The sequence below is a fragment of the Schistocerca serialis genome, chromosome 6, assembly GCF_023864345.2.
Source record: "Schistocerca serialis cubense isolate TAMUIC-IGC-003099 chromosome 6, iqSchSeri2.2, whole genome shotgun sequence".
In the NCBI taxonomy this organism is placed as follows: domain Eukaryota; kingdom Metazoa; phylum Arthropoda; class Insecta; order Orthoptera; family Acrididae; genus Schistocerca; species Schistocerca serialis.
In genome coordinates this window covers 609,242,529-609,270,353 of record NC_064643.1, presented here as the reverse complement: position 1 = coordinate 609,270,353, position 27,825 = coordinate 609,242,529, and the positions used below count along the sequence as shown (strand labels likewise).

Here is a 27,825-nt window from a genome sequence, read left to right as displayed (position 1 = left end):
CAAGAGTGTCTTTCCGCTGTCCACCTAACCTTCGTAACCTCTTGGTTCATCCCTATGAAATCCCCAAACCACCTTCCCTACCCTCTGGCTCCTACCCTTGTAACTGCCCCCGGCTTAAGACCTGTCCCATGCACCATCCCACCTCCTGTAACCCGGAAGGTGTACACGATCAAAGGCAGAGCCACATGTGAAAGCACCCACGTGGTTTACCAACTGACATGCCTACACTGTGAAGCCTTCTATGTGGGGATGAGCAGCAACGAACTGTCCATTCGCATGAAAGGACACAGGCAGACAGTGTTTGTTGGTAATGAGGATCACCCTGTGGCTAAACATGCCTTGGTGCATGGCCAGTACATCTTGGCACAGTGTTACACTGTCCGGGTTATCTGGATACTTCCCACTGACACCAACCTATCAGAACTGCGGAGATGGGAACTCGCCCTTCAATATATCCTTTCTTTCTGTTACCCACCAGGCCTCAATCTCCGCTAATTTCAAGTTGCCACCACCCATAACTCACCTGTCATTCAACAACATCTTTGCCTCTGTACTTCCGCCTCAACTGACTTCTCTGCCCAAACTCTTTGCCTTTACATATGCCTGTTTGTGTCTGTATATGTTCGGATGGATATGTGTGTATGTGTGTGTGTGTGTGTGTGTGTGTGTGTGTGTGTGTGTGTGGGCGCGCGCGCGCGAGAGTGTATACCTGTCCTTTTTTCCCCCTAAGGTAAGTCTTTCCTCTCCCGGGACTGGAATGACTCCTTACCCTCTCCCTCAAAACCCACATCCTTTTGTCTTTCCCTCTCTTTCCTGATGAAGCAACCGTGGGTTGCGAAAGCTTGAATTTTGTGTTTGTGTTTGTTTGTGTCTCTATCAACATACTAACGCTTTCGTTTGGTAAGTTACATCATCTTTGTTTTTAGATATATTTTTCCCATGTGGAATGTTTCCCTCTCTCTCTCTCTCTCTCTCTCTCTCTCTCTCTCTATATATATATATATATATATATATATATATATATATATATATATATATATATGATGTGACTTACCATACGAAAGCGCTGGCAGGTCGATAGAAACACAAACAGACACATACATACACACTAAATTCAAGCTTTCGCAACAAACTGTTGCCTCATCAGGAAAGAGGGAAGGAGAGGGAAAGACGAAAGGAAGTGGGCTTTAAGGGAGAGGGTAAGGAGTCATTCCAATCCCGGGAGTGGAAAGACATACCTTAGGGGGAAAAAAGGCCGGGTATACACTCGCGCACACACACACACACACTTATCCATCCACACATATGCAAATACAAGCAGACATATTTAAAGATATTTTTCCCGCGTGGAATGTTTCCATATATAATAGAGGGAAACATTCCACATGGGAAAAATATATCTAAAAACAAAGATGATGTGACTTACCAAACGAAAGCGCTGGCAGGTCGATAGACACACAAACAAACACAAACATACACACAAAATTCAAGCTTTCGCAACAAACTGTTGCCTCATCAGGAAAGAGGGAAGGAGAGGGAAAGACGAAAGGATGTGGGTTTTAAGGGAGAGGGTAAGGAGTCATCCCTTAAAACCCACATCCTTTCATCTTTCCCTCTCCTTCCCTCTTTCCTGATGAGGCAACAGTTTGTTGCAAAAGCTTGAATTTTGTGTGTATGTTTGTGTTTGTTTGTGTGTCTATCAACCTGCCAGCGCTTTCGTTTGGTAAGTCACATCATCTTTGTTTATATATATATATTCTTTCAGCAGTAGATTAGATAACTTTGCTGGTATATCATGTGTTGCAGCTCTCAAATATTGTAGAAAATACATTTTTAATGTGTAACATCAAAGCTTCTGTTTTTTACTGGTTGCCTAATTTTGCACTTTGCCAATTTTTGCAAACCACCTATTACAAAGAACAAAATTAGTTAGGAGTAGATGTGTCGAAATGTAGGTAATAAAGGAGTCACTGATAAAATGATACATGTGGTAATGACTTACATATTTGTATTTAGGATATGTTTGGTGTGAATAATTCTTTTTATGTCATCACACTTAAATGTATCTCAGATCTGCGTTAGAAGACATCACAATTGTATGTACTGTACCTTACTGTGTTATGTTAGCGTATGTGCATCATATTTATTTTTCTTAATTGTAGTATCTTCATGATGGACATAGATTCAAGGCACCACGTATGCCCGTCTTCAGGACAATTCAAGATAAAAGTCTGTACATTACAATTATGTAGGAACAAATGATCTAAGCTTTAAAAATAAATAAATAAATAAATTGAATACAAGGTGGCATATTTCCCCAATTTTGGCCGCATTAATTGTGGCTGTGGTATGCCATTTCCCCACTTTTGGCTGCTGCTTATTATAATAAAACTGCGGCTTTAAGTAACTGTAGAATCAATTTGCTACAAAATGCTTTGTTCTTTGTACAAGCATTTAAGAAAACAAACATGCATAAAGTAAATAAAAGTTACAACAATTGAGTGGAACAGAAAAACAATCAGTAAAAACTATTGTGTTGGTTGGCCGAGAAACAATCTACAATTAATTCCCCTTCAGGAGCCAGAAGAAAGAGATTTCATCCATATTAAGAACTCTGTTAGGGTCGTTTAACATATCCTTACCATTCAGAGTTTCAAATACTTCCTGCAACCAATTTCTTATTTTTCTCCACTGTATTAGAACCTCTAGTGCCATTAACATTTGGTACCTTTTTGTGACAAAACTTTGTGTCTGTTGAGAAAGCCATGATATCACTTTTTTTCAGGTTGATGTTTGTCAGTGCACTCTTAGCACTTCACAAATCTGCCTCTTTAATGAGTTTTTTTTTTGCATAGATACATGAGATCTTCTGTGTTGGAAAAGTCCAGTCCAGAACCTGATCCATCAGCATTTTTGTTTCCTAAGACAGTGTGTTGGCCACAGTGCCCAGTAGATAGGCAAGAAATTTTGTTTCTCAATATTCTTGGAGCACTGCACAACTTGCTTGCAGTATCAACCTTCATTCCCTCAAGAATAGCCTCCAATGCATTTTTAACTGTGGTGGGAATACTGAAATCTCTTATTGTTAGGTTGACTCAAAAACCTTGAGTTAAAAAAGGTTACATCTTCACAATTCATTTTGCATATTTTACTGTGTTACAGGGATAGATAAATTAATATGAGATGCTCAGGTGAGACTATTAATCAGGTCTAGCTTTATATAAAGAATACCAGAAATATTTTAAATAAATTTACTTAACTAAAATTAGCCTAGTTAGAATGGATGTTTAGTAAAAAAAATTTTAAAAGTGGCTAAGACTGTACCCATATATGTCCCTACGTATGACCACAAGGATGGCCCTAGCAGGTAACCAAGACTAAATATGGATATGTTAATGGCCAGAGAAGTTTGATGCTATGTTCATGGGTTGTACCATATTTAACTCGCAAAAAATAAAACTATAATACTTATCCATACCTCCCAACACATTAAGTTTCTACTGACGTTTTATTTAAACAAGTCAAATATGAAAAATCAGATATGCCTTGCTGAAAGAAAAACTCCATGGAACTCAACTTCTTCAACACAGAACTTTTCACAAAATTGTGATTCCAAACAAGAGCAACCAAAGAAATACTTATATATCTAACTGATAGCACATTTCATTATGTTTGTAATAAACTATTTTGAGATTGACTGGTATTCAAAAGAAGCTTAAAAATTCTCTAATTGCGTCAAACTGGCCATAAGTGCAGTAGTGGCTAAAACTGGAGCCTTGACTATATATGAAAATAAAATTTGAAAACAAACTGAAAAAGTTTATCCTTGGCGGATCCTTCTACTTTCTATTACTGTAATGTGTGAAAGGTGGTGGTTGGAATTACTAACTTACATCTGTATTTTTTTTAAAAAAGGAACAAAAAACTTTATAAATGTTCAGCATGTAGCCATATTTACAAATTAATTTATGATGTGAATATAAAATTACTCGTGCTACATCATTTTGACTTACCATTCAAATGGTCCATGGAACATGAAACTGACTAACTTACCATAATACACTATGCTGTAAGTACAGTTGTGACATCAGTTAATGCAGATCTGAGATCCATGTAAGTGTGGTGATATAAATAGAACTGTTCACCCAAACATATCCTTAATTCAAATAGGCCTATATGAGTAGTTCCCATATGTATCACTTTATCACTGATACATGCCAGCCACTTTTGGTATGAATTAATTGAAAGACCTTTTTTTACAATATAGATAATATATTATAATGCAATATTTTATGAAGCAGGCTACGTCCTGTAAAACAAATTTTGCACCTGATTGTTCTGGACTACGTCAACCAGAATTTGTACTTATTTGGCAATGATGACTGGATTTTCACCAAGAAATATTGGAATTTTCTTGTCCTGTATCTTAAGTAGTAGCCCTAGAAAGGAGGTCTGAAAATGATTATTTCAGTCTTCAACAGTGTAAGGGAAAGTCCTTGTTAGGAAAGGACACACACACACACACACACACACACACACACACACACACACACACACTTCCATTCAAAGAAGCAAACACACCTCATGCACACGACATGATGTCCAGCAGCTCGGACCAGATTGCAGCTGTCACATAAACCAGAAACAGCAATCTGGTGGGGACAGGGAAGGGAAAGGGACAGCAGGCTATGCATGGGGAGGAGAAGAGCACTGTCTGGCATAGTGTGCAGGGGCTAGACTGCCAATAGGCACAGTGTTGGGAGGGGCAAGGGAAATGAGAAATGACAAAGGAGAGGAGCAGGGAAGGAGAAAGATGGGCAGGTATGTTGTCAGAGAGTGGGAGACAAGAATAGGGAGGAGTTGATAGGACAGAGGGGGTGGGAAGTGTTGGTTACAGGGTTTGGGAACAGGAGGTTACTGTAGCTTGAGGCTGAGATAATTTGAGGAGCAGAGTGTGTGTTTTAAGGATAACTCCCATCTGACCAGTTGAGAAAGACTGGTGGTCAATGGGAGTTCCAGATGGCTTGGGTAGTGAAGCAGGCCATTGATATCAAGCTTGTTATGTTGAGATGCATGTTGTGCCACAGGGTGGTCAACTTTTCTCTTGTCCACAGTTTGGCCGTGGCCCTTCATTGTGGTGGATAGCTGGTTGACAGTCTTACCAATATAAAAAGCCATCTAATGAATGCAGGAGACCTGGTATATGACATGGCTTCTTTCACCAGTTGTGTGGTCTCTGGTGGGGTAGGATAAGCCTGAGGCAAGACTGGAATAGGAAGTGCTGTTGGGCAGGATTGGGCAGGTCTTGACCTGCATCTTCTACAGGGATATGAATCCTCTGGCAAGGGGTTGGGATTGCGATTGGCATAGGGCTCGACTGGGATATTGTGGAGGTTGGGTGGGCACAGGACACCAATTTAGGGGGAGATGGGAAGGATCTTGGGTAGGATGACCCTCATTTCAGGGCACGATGATAGGTAATGAAGGCTGTGACGAAGGATATGTTTCAGTTGTCCCAGTCTGGGGTGGTACTGGGTGAAGAAGCGCCACTCCTAGCTGGTTCCTGGGGGTGTGAGAGGAAATGCCATGAGAGCAGGTCTGGCAGTTAGTGCCTGTATGTGAAGGCATTGGTGAGATTCACAGCATACTGGGCAAGGAAGTTTTTGTCATTGCATAAATTCTGTACCCGAGTGGTCAGGCTGGATGGGAGGGATTTTTTGATGTTTTTGTTGTACCCAGAATTTTCCTCTTTGCCAACCCCTCAGAGCAGCCAGACACTGTCTAGATGACCGTTTCAAATCGCGACATCCCCCAAAACATCCCACCAGCACTCCACCAACTCCAGAGCAAAACATTCCAGTAACACTGTTGTTACTAAAATCCTCAGCCACAGAAAAGTTTCAATCCTATCCAAAAGCTTCAGCTTCAGCCCTACAACCAAATTTAACCATGCTGGACTTATCAAAAATCTACTCTCCTTCTCCTGATCCCTTTAGTGGAAACACTTTGTTGCCGCCAGTCCTTCCAATCAAAGCCAATCCAATCCCAACATTGAACCCTGCCTCTCCCAGTTCATACTACCATCTAACAGTGATCCTCCGTCTGATCTCCTGCTCCCACCTAACCATCCCCTGGTCAACTTCCAGGAATTCCGTACCTCCAGCTTGGCCTCACCATCCTTCCCAGATCCCCTTCTCAGAACAGCAACCTTTCAGCAGAAGAAAGAAAAGGCATACACAACCTCAACACAAATCCTGATCTAATCATGCTACCTGTAGACAAGGGTTCCATCACTGTGGTTTGAATCACAATAACTACCTTGTGGAATGTCTGTGCTTTTGGCTTACTTCTCCACCTATAAACTCTGCCAGAGTGATCTCATCCCAGAAGTTCAACATAACCTCCGACCCCTGTTTAAGCTGTAGGCCATTCCCAGAGCCTCTGTCATGAATCCAGTTCACTCCTCCTATGACATCCTACACACCCACCTTCTACATGCTCTCCAAAATCCACAAGCCCTATAATCCTGGACACCCATTGAAAGAATTTTGCCCCTCATTGACCAACACCTCCAACCAATTGTCTGTATTCTAGCCTCCCACATCAAAGATATGAACCACTTCCTTCGCTAACTCTTCAAAATCCCCACCCCTTTATGTCCTGGGTCCCTACTTGTCACTGTTGATGCCACTTCCCTATACACTGACGTTTGTCATGTCCATTCTCTTATCACTGTTGCACACTACCTTTCCCAACATCCTTCAGACTCCAGACACACTACCTCATTCCTCACACACCTTACTAACTTTATCCTAACTCACAGCTCTTTCTCCTTTGAAGGGAAGGTGTACAAACAAATCAATGGCACAGCCTTGGGAACCTGCAAAGCACCCTCCTGTGCCAACCTGTTTATGGGCTGTCTAGAGGAAACCTCCCTAGTGTCCCAAAACGCCAATCCCCTGGTCTGGTTTAGGTTCAGTGGTGATCAGGGCCAAGACATCTTACCTTCATTCCTTCACAACCTCAGCATTTCTCCCATTTGCTTCACCTGGTGCTCCTCAACCTGCATGTCACCATCACAGATGTTGACCCCCTTCTCTCTGGTGGCTCCATCCACACCTCTGTCCACATTAAACTCACCAGTTACCAACAGTACTTTCATTCAGAAGCTATCATTCCTTCCACACCAAAAAATCCTTCCTATAGAGCCTGCCTCACCCAGAATTCAACTGCCTCACCCAGCATTCAGCTGCTTCGCCCAGTATTCTGGGGGTCTTTAAGAGTACCAAGGCCTTCACAGACATGCACTATCCCCCAGAACTAGTTCGGAGACAGATCTCCCGTGCCATTTCCCATCACATCCCCAATCCTCCCAGCACCTCCAAGAACCAGCTACAAAGAAGTGGCCCCTTCGACATCCAGTATCACCCTGACTGGACAGTTGAGCCATATCCTTCGTCAGGGCTATGATTATCTGTCAACATGCTCTGAAATGAAGGACATCACATCCAAGATCCTTCCCATCTCTCTGCCTAAAGTGGTGTTCCATTGCCCACCCAATCTCCACAATATCCTTGTCAGGCTGTTCCAGCTCATGAGTGCCTTGCTGAGCTGTGGAGCACTCCCTGCTGTGTGGAGCATTGTGACTAACTGTCAACAAATAGCCCAGCAGCACATGGCATGGTAGGCCTTTTGATCTGCCTGCAGCAACTTACAAGCTCGCCAACGTTGCTCTTAGCAGCTGTGATATAGTGACATGATACCTCAGGGTAATAGGAAGTTAAAGAAGCAGATAAGAAATAAGTGTGTTAAAAATAATTGCACACATTTATTGGGTATCTGAAATTAGACTTTTTTATATCAGGAGAGGAAATATCGGGAGTCAAACTGTTCGTAGCATTAGTATTGAAAATGGCCTTCAGTGTCTTGTCCTGAAGAAAAGGTCATTCTTTGGTTTTTATTTTTTTCATTGCTGAGGAAAGCTGCTCACAAGATTATGTAGATCCAAACATGCACATGATCAGTGAGGCATTTTTGTGGAGTTTGTGAAATTTTTTATTTTATGTAATGAACGATGCTACCATGACAAATTAAGTGTGTTGTAGTTTCTGTCTTTCACAAAATTGAAATTGGCTGCTCAGTAACTGCTAGCTGGAGTGATTTTGGCAAATCATTGGGTGAAGCTGAGAAAGGAGAGCTGAACAATTTCATTTCCATTTAAAAAATGGTGAGCTCTCTGAATCGTGTTTAAAAAGAGATGATCAGTCACTTTAGCTTGGTTTGATAATGACCAAAACTGATACTTTCAGGTAGTTTGAAAGGAGCCAGATGATTGAAGAATGTTAAAATTCCATCACCCGTCTGCCTCTCAAACAAGCGTAACTTTTCTATGAATGCTCTGAGTTGTGCATGCATGTCAACTATTAGCTGCTTTGTGCCTTGAAATGTCAGATTTAAATTATTCAGATGCATTGTTATGTCAGCTAAGAACACCTGATGTCCCTTTTAAATCTTTCAGACGTGTTTCTTCCACTTTAATTTTGAGAAAGAGAGATATTTCCTCATGGATGGCACAGAAACCATCAAGAACTTTTCCGTGACTAAATCAAGGAAATGTGCTCTGGTAAAGTTTTTCGCGATACCCTGCTTTCATATCTTTCAGGAATCCTTTGAATTGATGATGATTTACATTGTGATGCTGCACAAAATTCACAGATTTGACCAAAACTTTGATCTTAACACCTGTTTCCACTGCTTCAGCATGTAGTGCCTCTTGGTGAGTGAAACAATGAACAGTCAAAATATCTTTCCTGAGTTTGTTCTCAAGGTTGTTTTAAACTAAAAGTGAAACCTTGATGATGCTTTATCTTGTGTGGTGCATTGTCTGCAGCTACAGAAAGGAGCTGATCCCAAGGCAAATTCATATTGTTCACTGATTCACAAAAAGTTTGAAAAATATCGAGTCCAGTTGAGGTGTAATCAAGCAGTACCAGCTCCAGGAGTTACATGCAGCTCCGTATCGACACCACACACGAACATTTTAAGTGGAGATCGGTCGCACATATCTGTGCTTTCGTCAAGTGTTAGTGAAAATGCGACAAAGCTCTTGGATTTCTCCTGAGTTGTGTGTCTAATTTCGCTGCAACATCCAGGATTCAGTGAGATACTGTTCGCTTCAAAAGGCAAACTCCTTCAATTGCCTGCAGCTCCCTTGAAAACGAATATTGTGCAACTGCTATTGTGCACGATTTTACAGAAGTTCCCTCAGAAAATGACTTGCCACTTGTCACTATAATGTGAGCAACTTTGTAGCTTGCTTGAACTGCTGCTTCAGTTCATTTTCTTCAATGTCATTCACCATAAAAGTATAAATGCATTACAGTACGTGAACTATCTTGCATATTTCTATAACTTCTGCCTTGTTGTTGTTGTTGTTGTTGTGGTCTTCAGTCCTGAGACTGGTTTGATGCAGCTCTCCATGCTACTCTATCCTGTGCAAGCTTCTTCATCTCCCAGTACCTAACTGCAACCTACATCCTTCTGAATCTGCTTACTGTATTCATCTCTTGGTCTCCCTCTACGATTTTTACCCTCCACTCTGCCTTCCAGTATTAAATTGGTGATCCCTTGATGCCTCAGAACATGTCCTACCAACCAATCCCTTCTTCTGGTCAAGTTGTGCCACAAACTTCTCTTCTCCCCAATCCTATTCAACACCTCCTCATTAGTTATGTGATCTACCCATCTAATCTTCAGCATTCTTCTGTAGCACCACATTTTGAAAGCTTCTATTCTCTTCTTGTCCAAACTATTTATCGTCCATGTTTCACTTCCATACATGGCTACACTCCATACAAATACTTTCAGAAATGACTTCCTGACACTTAAATCTATACTCGATGTTAACAAATTTCTCTTCTTCAGAAACGCTTTCCTTGCCAGTGCCAGTCTACATTTTATATCCTCTCTACTTCGACCATCATCAGTTATTTTGCTTCCCAAATAGCAAAACTCCTTTACTACCTTAAGTGTCCCATTTCCTAATCTAATTCCCTCAGCATCACCCGACTTAATTCGACTACATTCCATTATCCTCGTTTTGCTTTTGTTGATTTTCATCTTATATCCTCCTTTCAAGATGCTATCCATTCCATTCAACTGCTCTTCCAAGTCCTTTGCTGTCTCTGACAGAATTACAATGTCATCGACGAACCTCAAAGTTTTTATTTCTTCTCCATGGATTTTAATACCTACTCCGAATTTTTCTTTTGATTCCTCTACTGCTTGCTCAATATACAAATTGAATAACATCGGGGAGAGGCTACAACCCTGTCTTACTCCCTTCCCAACAACTGCTTCCCTTTTATGTCCCTCGACTCTTATAACTGCCATCTGGTTTCTGTACAAATTGTAAATAGCCCTTCGCTCCCTGTATTTTACCTTTGCCACCTTTAGGATTTGGAAGAGAGTATTCCAGTCAACATTGTCAAAAGCTTTCTCTAAGTCTACAAATGCTAGAAACGTAGGTTTGCCTTTCCTTAATCTTTCTTCTAAGATAAGTCGTAAGGTCAGTATTGCCTCACGTGTTCCAGTATTTCTACGGAAACCAAACTGATCTTCCCCGAGGTCGGCTTCTACTAGTTTTTCCATTCGTCTGTAAAGAATTTGTGTTAGTATTTTGCAGCTGTGACTTATTAAACTGATAGTTCGGTAATTTTCACATCTGTCAACACCTGCTTTCTTTGGGATTGGAATGATTATGTTCTTCTTGAAGTCTGAGGGTATTTCGCCTGTTTCATACATCTTGCTCACCAGATGGTAGAGTTTTGTCAGGACTGGCTCTCCCAAGGCCGTCAGTAGTTCCAATGGAATGTTGTCTACTCCGGGGCCGTGTTTCGACTGAGGTCCTTCAGTGCTCTGTCAAACTCTTCACGCAGTATCGTATCTCCCATTTCATCTTCATCTACATCCTCTTCCATTTCCATAATATTGTCCTCAAGTACATGACCCTTGTATAGACCCTCTATATACTCCTTCCACCTTTCTGCTTTCCCTTCTTTGCTTAGAACTGGGTTTCCATCTGAGCTCTTGATGTTCATACAAGTGGTTCTCTTATCTCTGAAGTTCTCTTTAATTTTCCTGTAGGCAGTATGTATCTCACCCCTAGTGAGATAAGCCTCTACATCCTTACATTTGTCCTCTAGCCATCCCTGCTTAGCCATTTTGCATTTCCTGTCGATCTCCTTTTTGAGGCGTTTGTATTCCTTTTTTCCTGCTTCATTTACTGCATTTTTATATTTTCTCCTTTCATCAATTAAATTCAATATTTCTTCTGTTACCCAAGGATTTCTACTAGCCCTCGTCTTTTTACCTACTTGATAATCTGCTGCCTTCACTACTTCATCCCTCAGAGCTACCCATTCTTCTTCTACTGTATTTTTTTCCCCCATTCCTGTCAATTGTTCCCTTATGCTCTCCCTGAAACTCTGTACAACCTCTGGTTCTTTCACTTTATCCAGGTCCCATCTCCTTAAATTCCCACCTTTTTGCAGTTTCTTCAGTTTTAATCTACAGTTTGTAACCAATAGATTGTGGTCAGAGTCCACATCTGCCCCTGGAAAAGTCTTACAATTTAAAACCTGGTTCCTAAATCTCTGTCTTACCCTTATATAATCTATCTGATACCTTTTAGTATCTCCAGGGTTCTTCCATGTATACAACCTTCTTTCATGATTCTTAAACCAAGTGTTAGCTATGATTAAGTTGTGCTCTGTGCAAAATTCTACCAGGCGACTTCCTCTTTCATTTCTTAGCCCCAATCCATATTCACCTACTACGTTTCCTTCTCTCCGTTTGCCTACTACCGAATTCCGGTCACCCATGACTATTAAATGTTCGTCACCCTTCACTATCTGAATAATTTCTTTTATTTCATCATACATTTCTTCAATTTCTTCGTCATCTGCAGAGCTAGTTGGCATATAAACTTGTACCACTGTAGTAGGTGTGGGTTTCGTATCTATCTAGGCCACAATAATGCGTTCACTATGCTGTTTGTAGTAGCTTACCCGCATTCCTATTTTCCTATTCATTATTAAACCTACTCCTGCATTACCCCTATTTGATTTTGTGTTTATAACCCTGTAGTCACCTGACCAGAAGTCTTGTTCCTCCTGCCACCGAACTTCACTAATTCCCACTATATCTAACTTTAACCTATCCATTTCCCTTTTTAAATTTTCTAACCTACCTGCCCGATTAAGGGATCTGACATTCCACGCTCTGATCCGTAGAACGCCAGTTTTCTTTCTCCTGATAACGACATCCTCTTGAGTAGTCCCCGCCCGGAGATCCGAATGGGGGACTATTTTACCTCCGGAATATTTTACCCAAGAGGACGTCATCATCATTTAATCATACAGTAAAGCTGCATGCCCTCGGGAAAAAATTATGGCCGTTGTTTCCCCTTGCTTTCAGCCGTTCGCAGTACCAGCACAGCAAGGCCGTTTTGGTTATTGTTACAAGGCCAGATCAGTCAGTCATCCAGACTGTTGCCCTTGCAACTACTGAAAAGGCTGCTGCCCCTCTTCAGGAACCACACATTAGTCTCACCTCTCAACAGATAGCCCTCTTTTGTGGTTGCACCTACAGTACGGCCATCTGTATCGCTGAGGCACTTCTGCCTTAAGTGTACTTTTTTAAACTTAGGTCTTCTGATATGTCGTTCTGAAGTCTGGCTGCTAGCTCTTTGCATGCTTTGCTTTCTATCTGCTCATAAAGCACTGCTTGAAGATGTCTAATGATGCCATATGTTGTACTTCGTAGCAGAATTGAAAAGTTTATGACATACAAGGCACTGCAGACATACATCCCTCTCAAGAAATAGAAATGTATCACCCAGTTGAAGCACAGGACTTCCACGACTGCTGCCATTGTACACTGATTGTTGCCTCATTTGGGCTTAATGCGGTCAGCGCACAGTGAGTTTGCTGTCCCCCACCACATGGGCTCCAAGCCATCGCAGTAGATTAGATTAGATTAGATTTACTTTCATTCCAATTGATCCGTAGTGAGGAGGTCCTCCAGGATGTGGAACATGTCAGAAAAACAACAATACATGACAAATATTTACAACTAAAACAAATAAGCTAATGTACCATTCCACAGGTCCCAAGTGGAATGATCGTCATTTTTTAATGAACACTAAGAGTCATTTTACAAATACTATTGCACTGAATTTAAAATAAAAAAGTTTTTTATTTATTTATAAGGTAAGAAACATGTAATACAACTACTGTAATACTTATTTACAATGAACACATTACTGCACTGAAATGGTGCAGAAGTTAGATTATACTTACACACACACACACAAGCACACACACACACACACACACACACACACACACACACACACACACACACACACACACACAAATTTTCAGTGAACACATTACTGCACTGAAATTGTGCAGAAGTTATGTTGTACTTATATACAAATCAGTTGGTTTTCCTAAGAAATTCATCAATGGAGTAGAAGGAGTTGGCCACCAATAAATCCTTTAGGCTTCTCTTAAACTGAATTTCATTGGTTGTTAAGCTTTTTATGGCTGCTGGCAAGTTATTGAAAATGTGTGTTCCTGAATAATGCACACCTTTTTGTACAAGACTAAGTGACTTTAAATCCTTGTGAAGATTATTCTTATTTCTAGTATTGATTCCATGAATTGAGCTGTTGGTTTGAAAAAGTGATATATTTTTAATGACAAATTTCATTAAGGAATAAATATATTGGGAAGCTGTAGTTAGTATCCCTAGTTCCCTAAACAGTCTTCTGCAGGATGTTCTTGAGTTCACACCACATATAATTCTTACTGCACGTTTTTGTGCCCGGAAAACTTTAGCTTGGCTTGATGAATTACCCCAGAAAATAATCCCATATGACATTATGGAATGAAAGTAAGCATAGTATGCCAGCTTTTTCATTTTTATATCCCCTATGTCTGACAAAATTCGCATTGCAAACAGAGATTTGTTAAGACGCTTCAGCAGTTCTGTGGTGTGCTCCTCCCAGTTGAATTTATTATCAAGCTGTAATCCCAAGAATTTAACACCGTCCACTTCTTCTATCTTCTTGTCATCATATATTAGACATATACTCTTGGGACACCCCTTACAAGTTCTGAACTGCATGTAGTGTGTTTTTTCAAAGTTTAGTGACAAAGAATTGGCTAGGAACCAGTGATTAATGTCCACAAATATTTTATTGGCTGATCTTTCTAAGACTACACTTGATTTGCTATTTATTGCAATGTTTGTATCATCAGCAAACAAAACAAACTTGGCATCTGGTAATGTTACTGATGACAGGTCATTGATATACACAAGAAAAAGTAAGGGCCCCAAAATGGAACCTTGTGGGACCCCACATGTAATTAGTTCCCAGTTGGATGATGCCTGATAGCTTGATACATGTCTCTTTCCTAATAACACCCTTTGTTTCCTGCCAGAGATATAAGATTTGAACCATTTTGCAGCATTTCCTGTTACACTATAATATTCTAGTTTACTTAAAAGGATATTGTGATTTACACAGTCAAATGCCTTTGACAGATCACAAAATATACCAGTTGCCTGCAATTTTTTGTCTAATGAATTAAGTACATTTTCACTGTAAGTGTAGATAGCCTTCTCAATATCAGAACCTTTTAGAAATCCAAACTGTGACTTTGACAGTATGTTATTTGAGATAAGATGGTTATAAAGACGACTGTACATTACTTTTTCGAAAATTTTTGAGAATGCTGGCAACAGTGAAATTGGACGGAAATTTGATGCTATTTCTTTATCTCCCTTCTTAAACAGTGGCTTAACTTCAGCATATTTCAGCCATTCGGGAAATATTCCACTGATAAACGACTGGTTACACAGATAGCTTAATATGTTCCTTAGCTCAGAATCACATTCTTTAATTAACTTTGTTGATATTTCATCATACCCACTAGATGTTTTTGATTTTAAAGATTTTATGATGGACGTTATTTCTGTTGGGGTAGTGAGGGTCAAATTCATATTATGGAAGTTACTTGAAATGTCTGGTCTAAGGTAATCCATAGCAGCATCTACCGAACCTGACAACCCCATCTTTTCAGTAACAGTTATAAAATGTTTGTTAAAAAGTTCTGCAACACTATACACATCTGTCACCAATGCATCATTTACTCTTAATGCTATTTGTTCCTCTTCATGTCTGGTTCTACCGGTCTCCTCCTTCACTATATCCCATATTGTCTTTATTTTGTTATCTGATAAGACTATCTTTTCCTTGTAATATATTTGCTTTGACATCCGTATTACAGTCTTTAATATTTTGCAGTATTTCTTATAATGTGCTATAGCATCAACATTGGAAATGTTTTGGATTGACAGATACAGTTTTCTTTTTGTTTTACAAGATACCCCTATTCCTCGAGTAATCCATGGCTTCTTTGTAGACTTTGCTCTAACCTTGGTAAGTTTTGGGGGAAAGCAGTGTTCAAATAAGGTAAGCACTTTATTAGCAAAAATGTTATATTTTTCATTCATGCCATGAGCACTGTAAACATCAGTCCAGTGAATGTCTCTGAGGAGTGTCCTAAAATAATCAATTTTTGGCTTACTGATTACCCTCTTGAGCTCAGATTTAACAGATTTTATATCCTGTTCAGTATTAACATTTAACAGAAGGAACTGCATGTCATGGTCTGAGAGGCCATTGACTATTGGTTTTGTAATATAATTTTGTTCATTTGACTTTTCTATAAAGATATTATCAATGGCTGTTTGTGAGCAAGTGGTTATCCTAGTGGGGAACTTTACTGTGGGAATTAAGTTGAATGATAGTGTTACTAACTCAAATAGGTTCTTATTGGGAGAGTCTTTAAGGAAATCTACATTGAAATCACCAGCAACCACTATTTCTTTGTTTTTGGTTGTTAAATGGGCCAGTACAGCTTCAAGGTGGTTTACAAACAGATTAAAGTTACCTGCAGGTGCTCGATATACACTTAATATTATGAAAGATTTTTTGTGAAAATCTAATTCTGTTGCACATGCTTCCATATGCTGTTCTAGGCAAAATTTATGAATGTCTATGTTCTTAAATTTATGACCGTTCCTGATGAATGTGGCAACTCCTCCTTTCTCCATTTCTGATCTACAAAAATGAGATGCTAACCTAAACCCTGTAACACTTAAAAGTTCTATACCAGTGGTCACATGATGTTCAGAGAGGCAGATTATGTCAGCTGGGTTTGAAGACTCTAATTCATCTATGCAGATAGTTAATTCATTAATTTTATTTCTCAGTCCTCGAATATTTTGATGCAATAAAGATAGCTGACATTTCACATTGACTGACTTAAAATTGGGTGGAGTTAAAATATCTGCTGACAGTTGAAAATTCTTAACCAATGGCTGTTTATGTTGATGTAATAAGCTGGAATTATGTTTTTTGATTTCTTTCTCAAACTGAAGGTTTGTCTCAGTTCTAACCTCTCTTAAAATTTGTTTTCTTTCTGTCCTCCCTACCCTAAAAAAGGGTCTTTTCTGAATCCTATAACCACTGGTATTTTACCACTCATGACAGTGCCTCCCCCCTTTAACTTTCTTGCTATTTCCCCAGCCAATTTACCCTTCCCCTTCCTGTTGAGGTGAAGGCCATGCCTAGTATAATCCCACCTACTGATAGAATCAACATGAACCACACCAATGTGTGACCCCGCACCCGACATGAGCAGCCGTTCCAGCTCCAAATTAACTCTCTTGACAGAAGAGTTCAAATGAGGTCGGTCATGGCGCCCAAGAACAGATACAAACTCAACACTGGTATGCCTCGATGCTGATGCAATCTTCGCCAGGTCACACTCTACGCTGTACCCAGGATCTCTGTCAATACTGTTACCTGCCCCACCCACTATAACCACGGTGTCTTCCTTAGTGAAATCTTTGCAAAGTGATCCTAAATCCTCTGTCACCTGCTCCAGACCAGCACTAGGTTTAAAAAAATTGGTGACCTGGTATTCTGATCCTAGTTCATCCTGCAAGAGTTGGCCAACACCTCTTCCATGGGAACTACCTAACAACAACACTTTCTTTCTCTTTACTGATTTCCCTACATTCTTACTTTTCAATTTGCTGCTGAAAGTTTGTTGTGCCCTGTCTACACCTGTAACTGCTTGAGGCTCACCAGCTTCTAACTGAAGCAACAGGTCAAATCTATTTTCCACATTCACCATAAAGCTGTCAGACAAAGTTCTAGGCCTGTTCCTCCTGTTGCCTGTTGCCACTTCCCACCTCTCTTTACCCTTCTCCCTCCTTAACCTGTCAAGATCTCCCCTGGCCTTGTCTAACTCAGCCTGAAGGGCAGCAATTTTCCCCTCCTGTTCTAGTATCTTCCTATCTCTACTACAAATCCTACAAAACCACTGATGAGTCTCATTTACTTCCCCTATTCCCACGCCACTACAGTCACCCACATGGAAAAAACTACAGCACCCATCACACCAAAGCCCCGACCTAACAATTCTACGGCAAGTCAAGCACTTTTCACTCATGATAAACGTAATAATTGATTAAGAATAAGTCAGTTAAATTACAGATAAACACGAAAATATGGTTACACAAATTTGGCCTATACGCAACTGTGTGTAAACAAAAACAAAAGTGCAAAGTTTCTGAAACAACAAGTTAAACTTTACGCTACTTTCCGGAAATGCTAGTTAAATAATGAAGAGGTACGCTAAGTTAAATTGCTGGAGAGAGCAAGGAACAACTAAACGAAATTCTATAGATTTGCTGCAGCAGAACGTAAACAGAAAATACGACTGTACGGTCTTTTCGCGTTTTCTGCTATATTACGTAAAGAGAAATGAAACCTTTAATGGTACACTTAAACGGCACACTAATACACTTATTTACCACGTAATCAGTACTAATCTATGTGTTTTATAATCTAAAATAACTTATCTTTACGAGAACACCAAACCTCGCGCTAGTCGCTTGGCTGCAGGGCTGCCAACCTCAAGTGTAAGTGCTCAGGAGCTCTCCTCCTCCCGCATTCATTGCCTGGCTTTTTATATTGGTATGACTACCAACCATTTGTTCACCAGGATGAACGGCCACCGCCAAACTGTGGCCAAGAGCAAAGTAGACCATGCTGTGGCACACCATGCAGCTGAACATAGCATGCTTGATTTCAATGGTTGCTTCACTATCCAAGCCATATGGAACCCCCCACCCCCCTCCACCCTCCACAACCAGCTTTTCTGAACTGCTCAGATAGGAGTTATCCTTATAATGCATTCTCTGCTCTTGAAATTATCCCAGCCTCAGCCTGCAGTAAACCACTATCCCCAAACTCTTAACACCCCCCCCCCCCCCCCGTCCATTCACCTCCCCCCTGTTCTCATGTTCTCATCTGTGTGTGCGTCGTCCTCTGCCAATTTACCTGCCTGTCTTTTCCCTTCCTTGCTCCTCTCCTTTTTCACTCCCCCCCGGTCCACTCACCTCCTCCCTGTTCTCATTTCCCAGTCCCTCTGTGTGCGCCGTCCTCTGCCAACTTACCTGCCTGTCTTTTCCCTTCCTTGCTCCTCTCCTTTTTCACTCTCCCCCCCCCCCTCCCCCCTCCCTCTTCCACAGCCTCCTGGCACTGCACTTGCAGGCAGGCTAGTCCCTGCAAGCTGCACCAACAGTGCTCTCCCCCCCTCCCCCCCCCCCCCCATCTCGCTATCCCTTTTCTGCCCCCTGCACATTGCTGCTTCTGCTCTACGACACAGTTGCATTCCAATTTCCAATCTGAGCTGCCAAAGATGCCTGTCGTGTGTGTGAGGTGTGGTTGCTTGTGTGAATGAATGTGTGTATGTTTCCCTTTCTGAAGAAAGCTTTGGCCAAAAGCTAATGTGTAAGTATCTTTTCACTCTGCCTGTCTGCAACTCAGTGTGTCAACTTTATGGTAGACAGCAATCTATCTTTTCCTTGTGTTGTTGATTTTTCAATCTTCATTATGAAAGTAGTAGGTCTGTATATACAGAACTATATTTTGTACTGTTAAATAAGTAATGCAGATTATATTTGAGTTAGGAAGCATGAAGAAAAAATATCTTTGAGGACATCATTTGCTTAAGTCAAGTTATAGATGTAAGCCACAGTCAAGATGCAGTTTTTAGTAAGTTTTAAGTAAAAGTCAGTCTGGTTAACTATTCATAAATCTTAGATAAGCCAGTTTCTTTTACCACATGCTGTCTATTTTGACCATTTCAGTTAGTTAGTTTCATGTTCCATGAATCATATGCATGATAAATCGTAATTGTGTGGACCATGTCAATTGACTTTACTTTTCATTGTCACCTATATGTCTTCTGCATTAATAATTTGTCTTCTATTGTCAAAATATTATTCATTTACTGAAACAAATAATTATCTTTGTCCTTCAGATATACAGAAAAAAATCCTGTGATGTAGAACAAATCATTGTGACTTTTATACTTTTTTCCCAAAATAGTCTGCAACAAGAAAAGTTAATAAGATCAATGATTATAAATATTTCAGATTATTTTGTATTTTCGTGGAAGTTTTAAAAGGCAATTTAATGTTTCTGTTTGCACATTCTATATTTTTATTTTCCTGTTGAAGTTCTGCTATAGAGGAGACAGTGGAGGCACATTCAAAATGAGCAAAGTGCAATTTGGATCTGGCTATACATATTTAAATTTTCCGTTACCCTGTATTTGCTAAGCCAGGTGCCAGGATAGTATCTTTGAAGAGAACACTATTTCCTTCCACTTCCTCTGCAACACCAAGTTTCTGTTCCACCAGTAATGACATTGTCACCAGTGAGACAGTAAACCCTATACTATTATTTTTATTTTCAGTAAAGGATCGATATGGTGATGATGATGATGATGCAGAAGACAGCTCAAGTGCTTCAGAAGAAGAAGATGAAAATGCAGAGCAGTTAACAAAAGAAATTGAAAAAAGCTTTTTCAAAACACTGTCATGTTTGAAAAAGAAGGACCCTCGGATTTATGACCCAAACATCAATTTTTTTAATAATGAAGTTGTCTCCAGCCAGCTCAGTTCGATTACAACTAAAAAAGAAAAGGAAGAGAAGCCATTGTTTCTCAGAGATTATGAGAGAAAGATTATAACTGAGAAAGGAGGGAAACTGAGTGATGATGGTATGATTTTCGAGTAACTGTAATTGATTTTACCATTTAAAATAATATTTATTGAATTTCCACTCAAAAATTATAATAGGCAGTCCAATGAAAATGAGACAGATGTAAAAAAAAAAAAAAGTAATGAAACTGTTTATTTCAAAAGTAACCTGTAGCTATTACTGCTTTTTTTCCACTTTAAGACAAGACACTCAATGCCCTCATGGTAAAATGTGTGCAGTTGCGTATGGTACCATGTTCATGCTCAGGCATGCATTTCTTAGTCCAAAGCAAATTAAAGGCCATGAATGTCTTTTTTCAGGACCCCAAAAATATGCAAATCACATGGGGGGAGATGAGGACTGTATGGATGGTCTGTAAGGGCTTCTCAGCGTAGTCAAAATGGCCTTGTCGACATGTAGACTTGCCCATCCTCCATATAATCTCGATCTCTCCCTGTGTGATTTCCATATTTTTGGAGCCCTGAAGAAAGACTTTCATGGCCGTCAGTTTGCTTCAGAAGAAGAGGCATCCACCCGGGTACAATCACGGTTCTGTAGGCAACAGCAAACAGTTTTCCATGAAGGTATTGACCATCTTGTCTCACAGCGGGATAAATATGTTAACAGTTATGTTGATTACTTTTTAAATAATAAGTAGTCTACGTAATTTTTCCCATCTACCTCGTTTTCATTTGATTGCCCCTGATATTACATTTAAAGCCATCAGTTTAAATTATCACAGTGCCCTGTTTTTCACTGTTGAGCTTTGAGACCTTTTGTGCACAGCCTACACATGAAGAAATAAATTGCTTCGTCACCTGTAGAATTAATCATTCACTTTATAGAAAAGTTTCCCAGATAAGAAACTTCTTGAAGATTAAAATTTAGAGTCTGACTGGAACACTATTTTAATGTGTCCAAAAGGATCGTACCTCATCAGTTGTTTTTACATCAGGTTCCATATGCTCTTTCGTAGTTCAGCATTTGAACTTGCCACACACACACACACACACACACACACACACACACACACACACACACACACACACACACACACAGAGTCTGAACTGAATGCAGTATTATTGATGCTGGATAGCAAGTGTTCATTGTAAAGCTGCATGACAAATGAACTGAAATTAAATAGGACCCAGTATTTGCAGATGTGGGTAAGTATTACCTTTGAAAACTGCTATTTTTGTTTTAAGATACAAGTAACACACATATATAAGCAATCTAGTACAACTGAGGTAACCACAGTTTCTTTTTTAAAGGAAACAGCAAAATTCTATCTAACTTACTTGATTGAATTTAGTTGGGATAAGCATTAACCCATTAAGTCCCAAATTAATTCTTTTTTTAAATTGAATTTTTTATTCCATAATTTTAATGTACATAGTGTATGAACCACAATAAGTACAAAAGTAGCCAAAGAATATTTATACATGCTGATATAATGGCCATCCTCAAAATAGGACGCTGGGATCTAACAGTATCGTATAGCATACTAAACTGTATTCAAGTCGTAACTATTTATTTCTAGTGAAATGGTACAAAACACTTCACACACAGTATTACACGGCATTTAACAACACAATATGTTTTTGGTTTCCCATTGCATTTAGCTCTTACACATCTTCTTTGCGTGCTTCTTGTATCAATCATATGACCAATTCCATCAAACCTGATGTCTGGTATCACTTTCAACTGACTTGATGGGTATTCCATTGGACGTCCAATATTCGGTCTTCCAGTGTCCAATTTCAGGTATGTAACTGTAACAGCACGTCTGAAATCCAATAAATCCAGTGCATTTTTCCCATGTACTAGTCTGTAGAAGAGCCAGGCATTTACAAGGGCCATTTCCAGCGTACGTGTAAATAGGACCCAGTACCATTTTTTCCTCTCTAATTACCATTGCATATATTCCAACTAACCAGTCATGATGGTCAACACCTCCCATGTACACATTACATGACTTCAAAACGGCAAGTTGTTGCACTTGTGTCTTCTTACTTAGCTGCTCCCAAAGTTCAACTTTGTCAAAATTTGTACCAATTGTAACACATCTGTTGTCGTGCCATCGAACAAATAAGACTTCACCATTCCTGTCGAACTGGTAGTCATAGTTTCCTCGAACTGTCTTTTTCAGTTCGTTGATGCTCAGTAGTGGACAGTTACCAACTCGATTCTCCCTGACAGTCCCAGTTTCTCGAAAACCCAAATTTCTCAGATGAATCAGAAGATCTCTACTAGTGAAGAAATTGTCAAAGTACAACAATGATTCTCGGGTTTTTCAATGCAGTCCAGCATGTTTAGGACTGCTCTTGATCCCAATAGTAGGTCATCCTTTGCAGTATCTTCTGGATCCTTTCCACAGTATAAATAAAATTTGAAACAGTAGCCACTTGCTCCACAAAGAGACCACAACTTATAGCCAAATCTAATAGGCTTGCCTCGGATAAACTGTTTCAGCCCACTTCGTCCACAGTATTTGACTATCATTTCATCAACGGACAAATTTTCCTCCAATATTACAAATTTTTGAAAATATTCATTTATCATTTTCAAGAGAGGTCTAATTTTGAATCCGCAATCGTGTTTGTTTTCATTGACTAAGTCATTATCTTGAAAATGAAGCAACGTTTTCAACTTCTGATATTTATTCCTTGACATAGCTGTCTTTATAATTGGTATGCCAACATCTTCATCTTCAAACCAGTATAGCTTCTCAGCAGGGAGCTTATGGTAGCCAGCAAAAAGAAGAAATCCGACAAAGACCTTCACTTCTTCAACTGTGAGGATAAAATCCTGCATATTCTTCATATTTACTGCATATCTCACAGTTTCTTTCACTATGAACTCGTATATGTTTTCGTTCATCAGTTCTTCAAATATATCCTTCGAAGTCGAGGAAGAAAGTTGTTCCTTCAATTCCTCTCTCTTTGTGCTGATGTCATGTTCACTAGTTTGAGACAGATTTGTATAAACTGGAGGTATCTTTCTCCAATTGCTTTTCTCACAGTAAGACGCCTCTTCTTCAATTTACTTCTGAAAACTTGGGATGTACACTCCTGGAAATTGAAATAAGAACACCGTGAATTCATTGTCCCAGGAAGGGGAAACTTTATTGACACATTCCTGGGGTCAGATACATCACATGATCACACTGACAGAACCACAGGCACATAGACACAGGCAACAGAGCATGCACAATGTCGGCACTAGTACAGTGTATATCCACCTTTCGCAGCAATGCAGGCTGCTATTCTCCCATGGAGACGATCGTAGAGATGCTGGATGTAGTCCTGTGGAACGGCTTGCCATGCCATTTCCACCTGGCACCTCAGTTGGACCAGCGTTCGTGCTGGACGTGCAGACCGCATGAGACGACGCTTCATCCAGTCCCAAACATGCTCAATGGGGGACAGATCCGGAGATCTTGCTGGCCAGGGTAGTTGATGTACACCTTCTAGAGCACGTTGGGTGGCACGGGATACATGCGGACGTGCATTGTCCTGTTGGAACAGCAAGTTTCCTTGCCGGTCTAGGAATGGTAGAACGATGGGTTCGATGACGGTTTGGATGTACCGTGCACTATTCAGTGTCCCCTCGACGATCACCAGTGGTGTACAGCCAGTGTAGGAGATCGCTCCCCACACCATGATGCCGGGTGTTGGCCCTGTGTGCCTCGGTCGTATGCAGTCCTGATTGTGGCGCTCACCTGCACGGCGCCAAACATGCATACGACCATCATTGGCACCAAAGCAGAAGCGACTCTCATCGCTGAAGACGACACATCTCCATTCGTCCCTCCATTCACGCCTGTCGCGACACCACTGGAGGCGGGCTGCACGATGTTGGGGCGTGAGCAGAAGACGGCCTAACGGTGTGCGCGACCGTAGCCCAGCTTCATGGAGATGGTTGCGAATGGTCCTCGCCGATACCCCAGGAGCAACAGTGTCCCTAATTTGCTGGGAAGTGGCGGTGCGGTCCCCTACGGCACTGCGTAGGATCCTACGGTCTTGGCGTGCATCCGTGCGTCGCTGCGGTCCGGTCCCAGGTCGACGGGCACGTGCACCTTCCTCCGACCACTGGCGACAACATCGATGTACTGTGGAGACCTCACGCCCCATGTGTTGAGCAATTCGGCGGTACGTCCACCCGGCCTCCCGCATGCCCACTATACGCCCTCGCTCAAAGTCCGTCAACTGCACATACGGTTCACGTCCACGCTGTCATGGCATGCTACCAGTGTTAAAGACTGCGATGGAGCTCCGTATGCCACGGCAAACTGGCTGACACTGACGGCGGCGGTGCACAAATGCTGCGCAGCTAGCGCCATTCGACGGCCAACACCGCGGTTCCTGGTGTGTCCGCTGTGCCGTGCGTGTGATCATTGCTTGTACAGTCCTCTCGCAGTGTCCGGAGCAAGTATGGTGGGTCTGACACACCGGTGTCAATGCGTTCTTTTTTCCATTTCCAGGAGTGTATTTGGCAGTGAAGTTTTACATACAGTTTCTTCGTTATTCTCTGATGCAACATAATGTAATTCAATAGCCCCTGGCACATCTGAGTCTTCCACGGTTCCAGTAATATCGTCTGGACCTTCTTCTTCGTCGGTCATACAGTCTACTTCAGGAGGACATACTGTGATATCAATATGGTCTTGATCATCTGACACCGCATTATAGAATGCGCCACTGTTTATTATTTCTTCGTTTGTGAGGTATCTATCTCGTCTGAAGGCCATTATAATCTATATAAAATGAAATGAAATAAAATGTAATAAAATAAAGTGAAATGAAAGAATAATACATTAGCACAAAGTACAGAAAAGGGAATGTGTAAATACCTCTGTCCATCTGGAACTGTATTATTTACTAATGGGTAACATATTCATAAAAATAACTGAAATGATAACACCAAGTCCCAGTGTCCTATTTCAAGTACACCAAATTTTATAACAATGGAAAACAATGAATATAACTCCAATTGAGCTAACAATGCAAGTAGTTTAAAAGACACATTTTTGACCATAAATAATCACATAAAGATCTTTGCCACATATTTCAAATATTACGAAGTTGTTGATAAAGTAAATACCTGTAATAACGAAAAGTGTGCCTTAGTATTCCATAATCAATTAATGGTAGGATTTATTGCTTATAAAAAGCATCAACAAATGACATAGAACAGTAATAGCTGCAAATTAATAATTTATTGTGTATTTATAAATAAATATGTGCTCTGTCCTCAAAATAGGACACTGGTACTTAATGGGTTAATAGTGTTAAGCAATATAGTAATAGTTTATTGTTAATACAGTATACAAATCAGTACATAAAATAAGGGGAAGGCAACCACTCACATGTAGCATATTGAAGTGTCATGACGAAAGATGTTCATGATGTGTAGTAATAAAGAAATGTTGTGTGGAAGATATTATTACAATAAGTGCAGCTGGGAGAACAGTTTGAACCCATTACTTGTACAATACAAGACGGTGAGTGAGCGTCTCCACCTGCCGTATGAGGCTGGTTGTTCCTTGACATGACACTTTTAAGGTTTTCGAAAGACAAGGAGAAAAACAAGAAGGGTCATGCCCGTAATGGACACTGTGTCAAATGACTTTTCAGTTGGCGTATGTAAGGTACTACTTCTTCTCTTGCTTTTGCACAAACCACATAGGCCTATGTATAAGATGATCTGTCAAGCCACTTAGTATATGAGATTGTGTTGTTGTAAAAGTAAATGTGAATACAGAAATTTTAAAATTCAGTTGTTTGCATTATTCGAGTAGCTTGGAGGACAAATAACGCTCTCTTTCAGGATCCACCTGCACACAAGGAGAAGTAGTTCTGTGAAGATTTCTGGAAGACAGCTGGATAAAACTGACTAGCTGGTCCACCTCAGCAAACATCAAGAAAAGGCAGCTGAAAGAAATCTTATTAAAGAAAGATACTGATGTCAAATGTTAGAGTGTTACAGATCACACACAGGAAATGGAGCCCTGAAGCCATATGGAAATACAGTAAAACTTCGTTAACACGAATTCGAAGGGGCCAAAAAAATCAGGAGTTTGTGTTAAAAAATTCGTGTTAAGTGAAAAACACACAAGGTAGAGACGCTTACTTGCTATCCTGCCTTGTTAATGTGATGGGTTCAAGGCTCTCTGCTATCTGTCATATTGATTCAATTCACAGTGGGATGTCCCAACACTTACTACGGACTGTCACAAACATCTTCTGTCATCACGGAAGCCTGGGAGTGGGACATGTCATTCATAAAAATGTCATATCACACTTCAGTAATCATTGGGGTAATTCATAACTGATGTTCAGTTTTTATTCTGTAATTTCCTGGAACTAATTAGAGTCTATGTTGTATACTGAAAATGTATTAATGTATTTATTCTTTAGGCAGAGTAAGGGTGGTAATTTGACACAGTGGTTATCCTAGATGGCTGCTTTTTCTGCTGGCAGTTGATAAATACTGAGCTGATATCTTGTCTCAGTCTTGAATAGATGTGTTTCAAAAACAACAAGGAATTGGTGAATATCATTGCCTTGTTACAGAAGATAATGTCATATGTGTTCTGGCACTTTTATGTGGATAATGTGAACTGATTTATAAGATTGCTGCTAATAAAGGAATACAATGGACAGAACGAATGTGTAGGAAATCAGGAATGGTAGTTACTGGATAAAATAACCTCAAGAGGATTGACTTGTTAGAATGGTGGGTTCATCCTGTTACTTTTTTCTGGTGTCAGCTAAATGATTGTTTGCATTTCCTAGAACTGAGTACTGTCTCTGATTAATGAATGTGAGGTTAGTGTGGATTTATCACTGTGGTTAACTGTGTTTAAAATCAATTATTTCAATATGTGTAACTCTACTCTTAAAGTTTCATTTGCCTTGGAAATAATGGAATATTGGTACCCATCTCTAATTACAGAGGAGGATTCATCTTCTGAAAGTAAAAAGGCCTTACGACCTGAGTCTCCCACATTAGTTGAGGAGCAGAAAGCCATTAAGGAAAGTTTTAAAAATGCTCTTGAAGATACCGATGAAGATGAAGATAAGGGAAGCTGGGGAGGACTATTTCAACAAAGGAAAAAAACAAAAGAAGAACTTGTATGTCACATTGTTCTAATTTCCTGTTTGTAAATATAAATTTGAATTGTTTTAATAGCTGAAACCTATAGTTTAATAATGTATTCTTTTATTTTTATTCATTATTGTCAAAATATTATCTTGACTTCAGGCTTTTTCCATGTATATATTACATTGACAATTATGAGATCCCTCTTTACTATGACACTGTGAAATCCATGTGTTTGGAAAATGAGGGCACTAGGCTAGATATTCGTATCTATATTTTGTCATTACAGCTGAAAATAGAATTTGGAGTGAAACATGTTCATTGTGAAAAACTGATGTTTAAAACACATCCATGTAGTCTGAAGATGGTGTCATTTAAACAGTGAAATAACACATTGGCTATTTCAATATCATAGTCGTGAAAGCCGTAAGTATCTGCTTCATCAACTCTTCCTCGATGATGACCCAGCTGCACATTTACACATACATACACAGATTGTGGCCTCATCAGACCAGGATTATAAC

At 40.1% G+C, this 27,825-nt stretch overlaps 1 protein-coding gene across 1 annotated transcript in view; it reads left to right on the top strand.

Annotated features, from left to right (window-relative positions):
• Positions 1-27,825, top strand: part of LOC126484134 (protein KRI1 homolog) — a 95,099-nt gene that overhangs the window by 4,702 nt on the left and 62,572 nt on the right. Inside the window, exons 2-3 of the mRNA XM_050107514.1 lie at positions 19,911-20,216; positions 27,155-27,333. Coding sequence (XP_049963471.1) covers positions 19,911-20,216; positions 27,155-27,333 — 485 coding nt within the window. The remainder of the gene's footprint in view (positions 1-19,910; positions 20,217-27,154; positions 27,334-27,825) is intronic.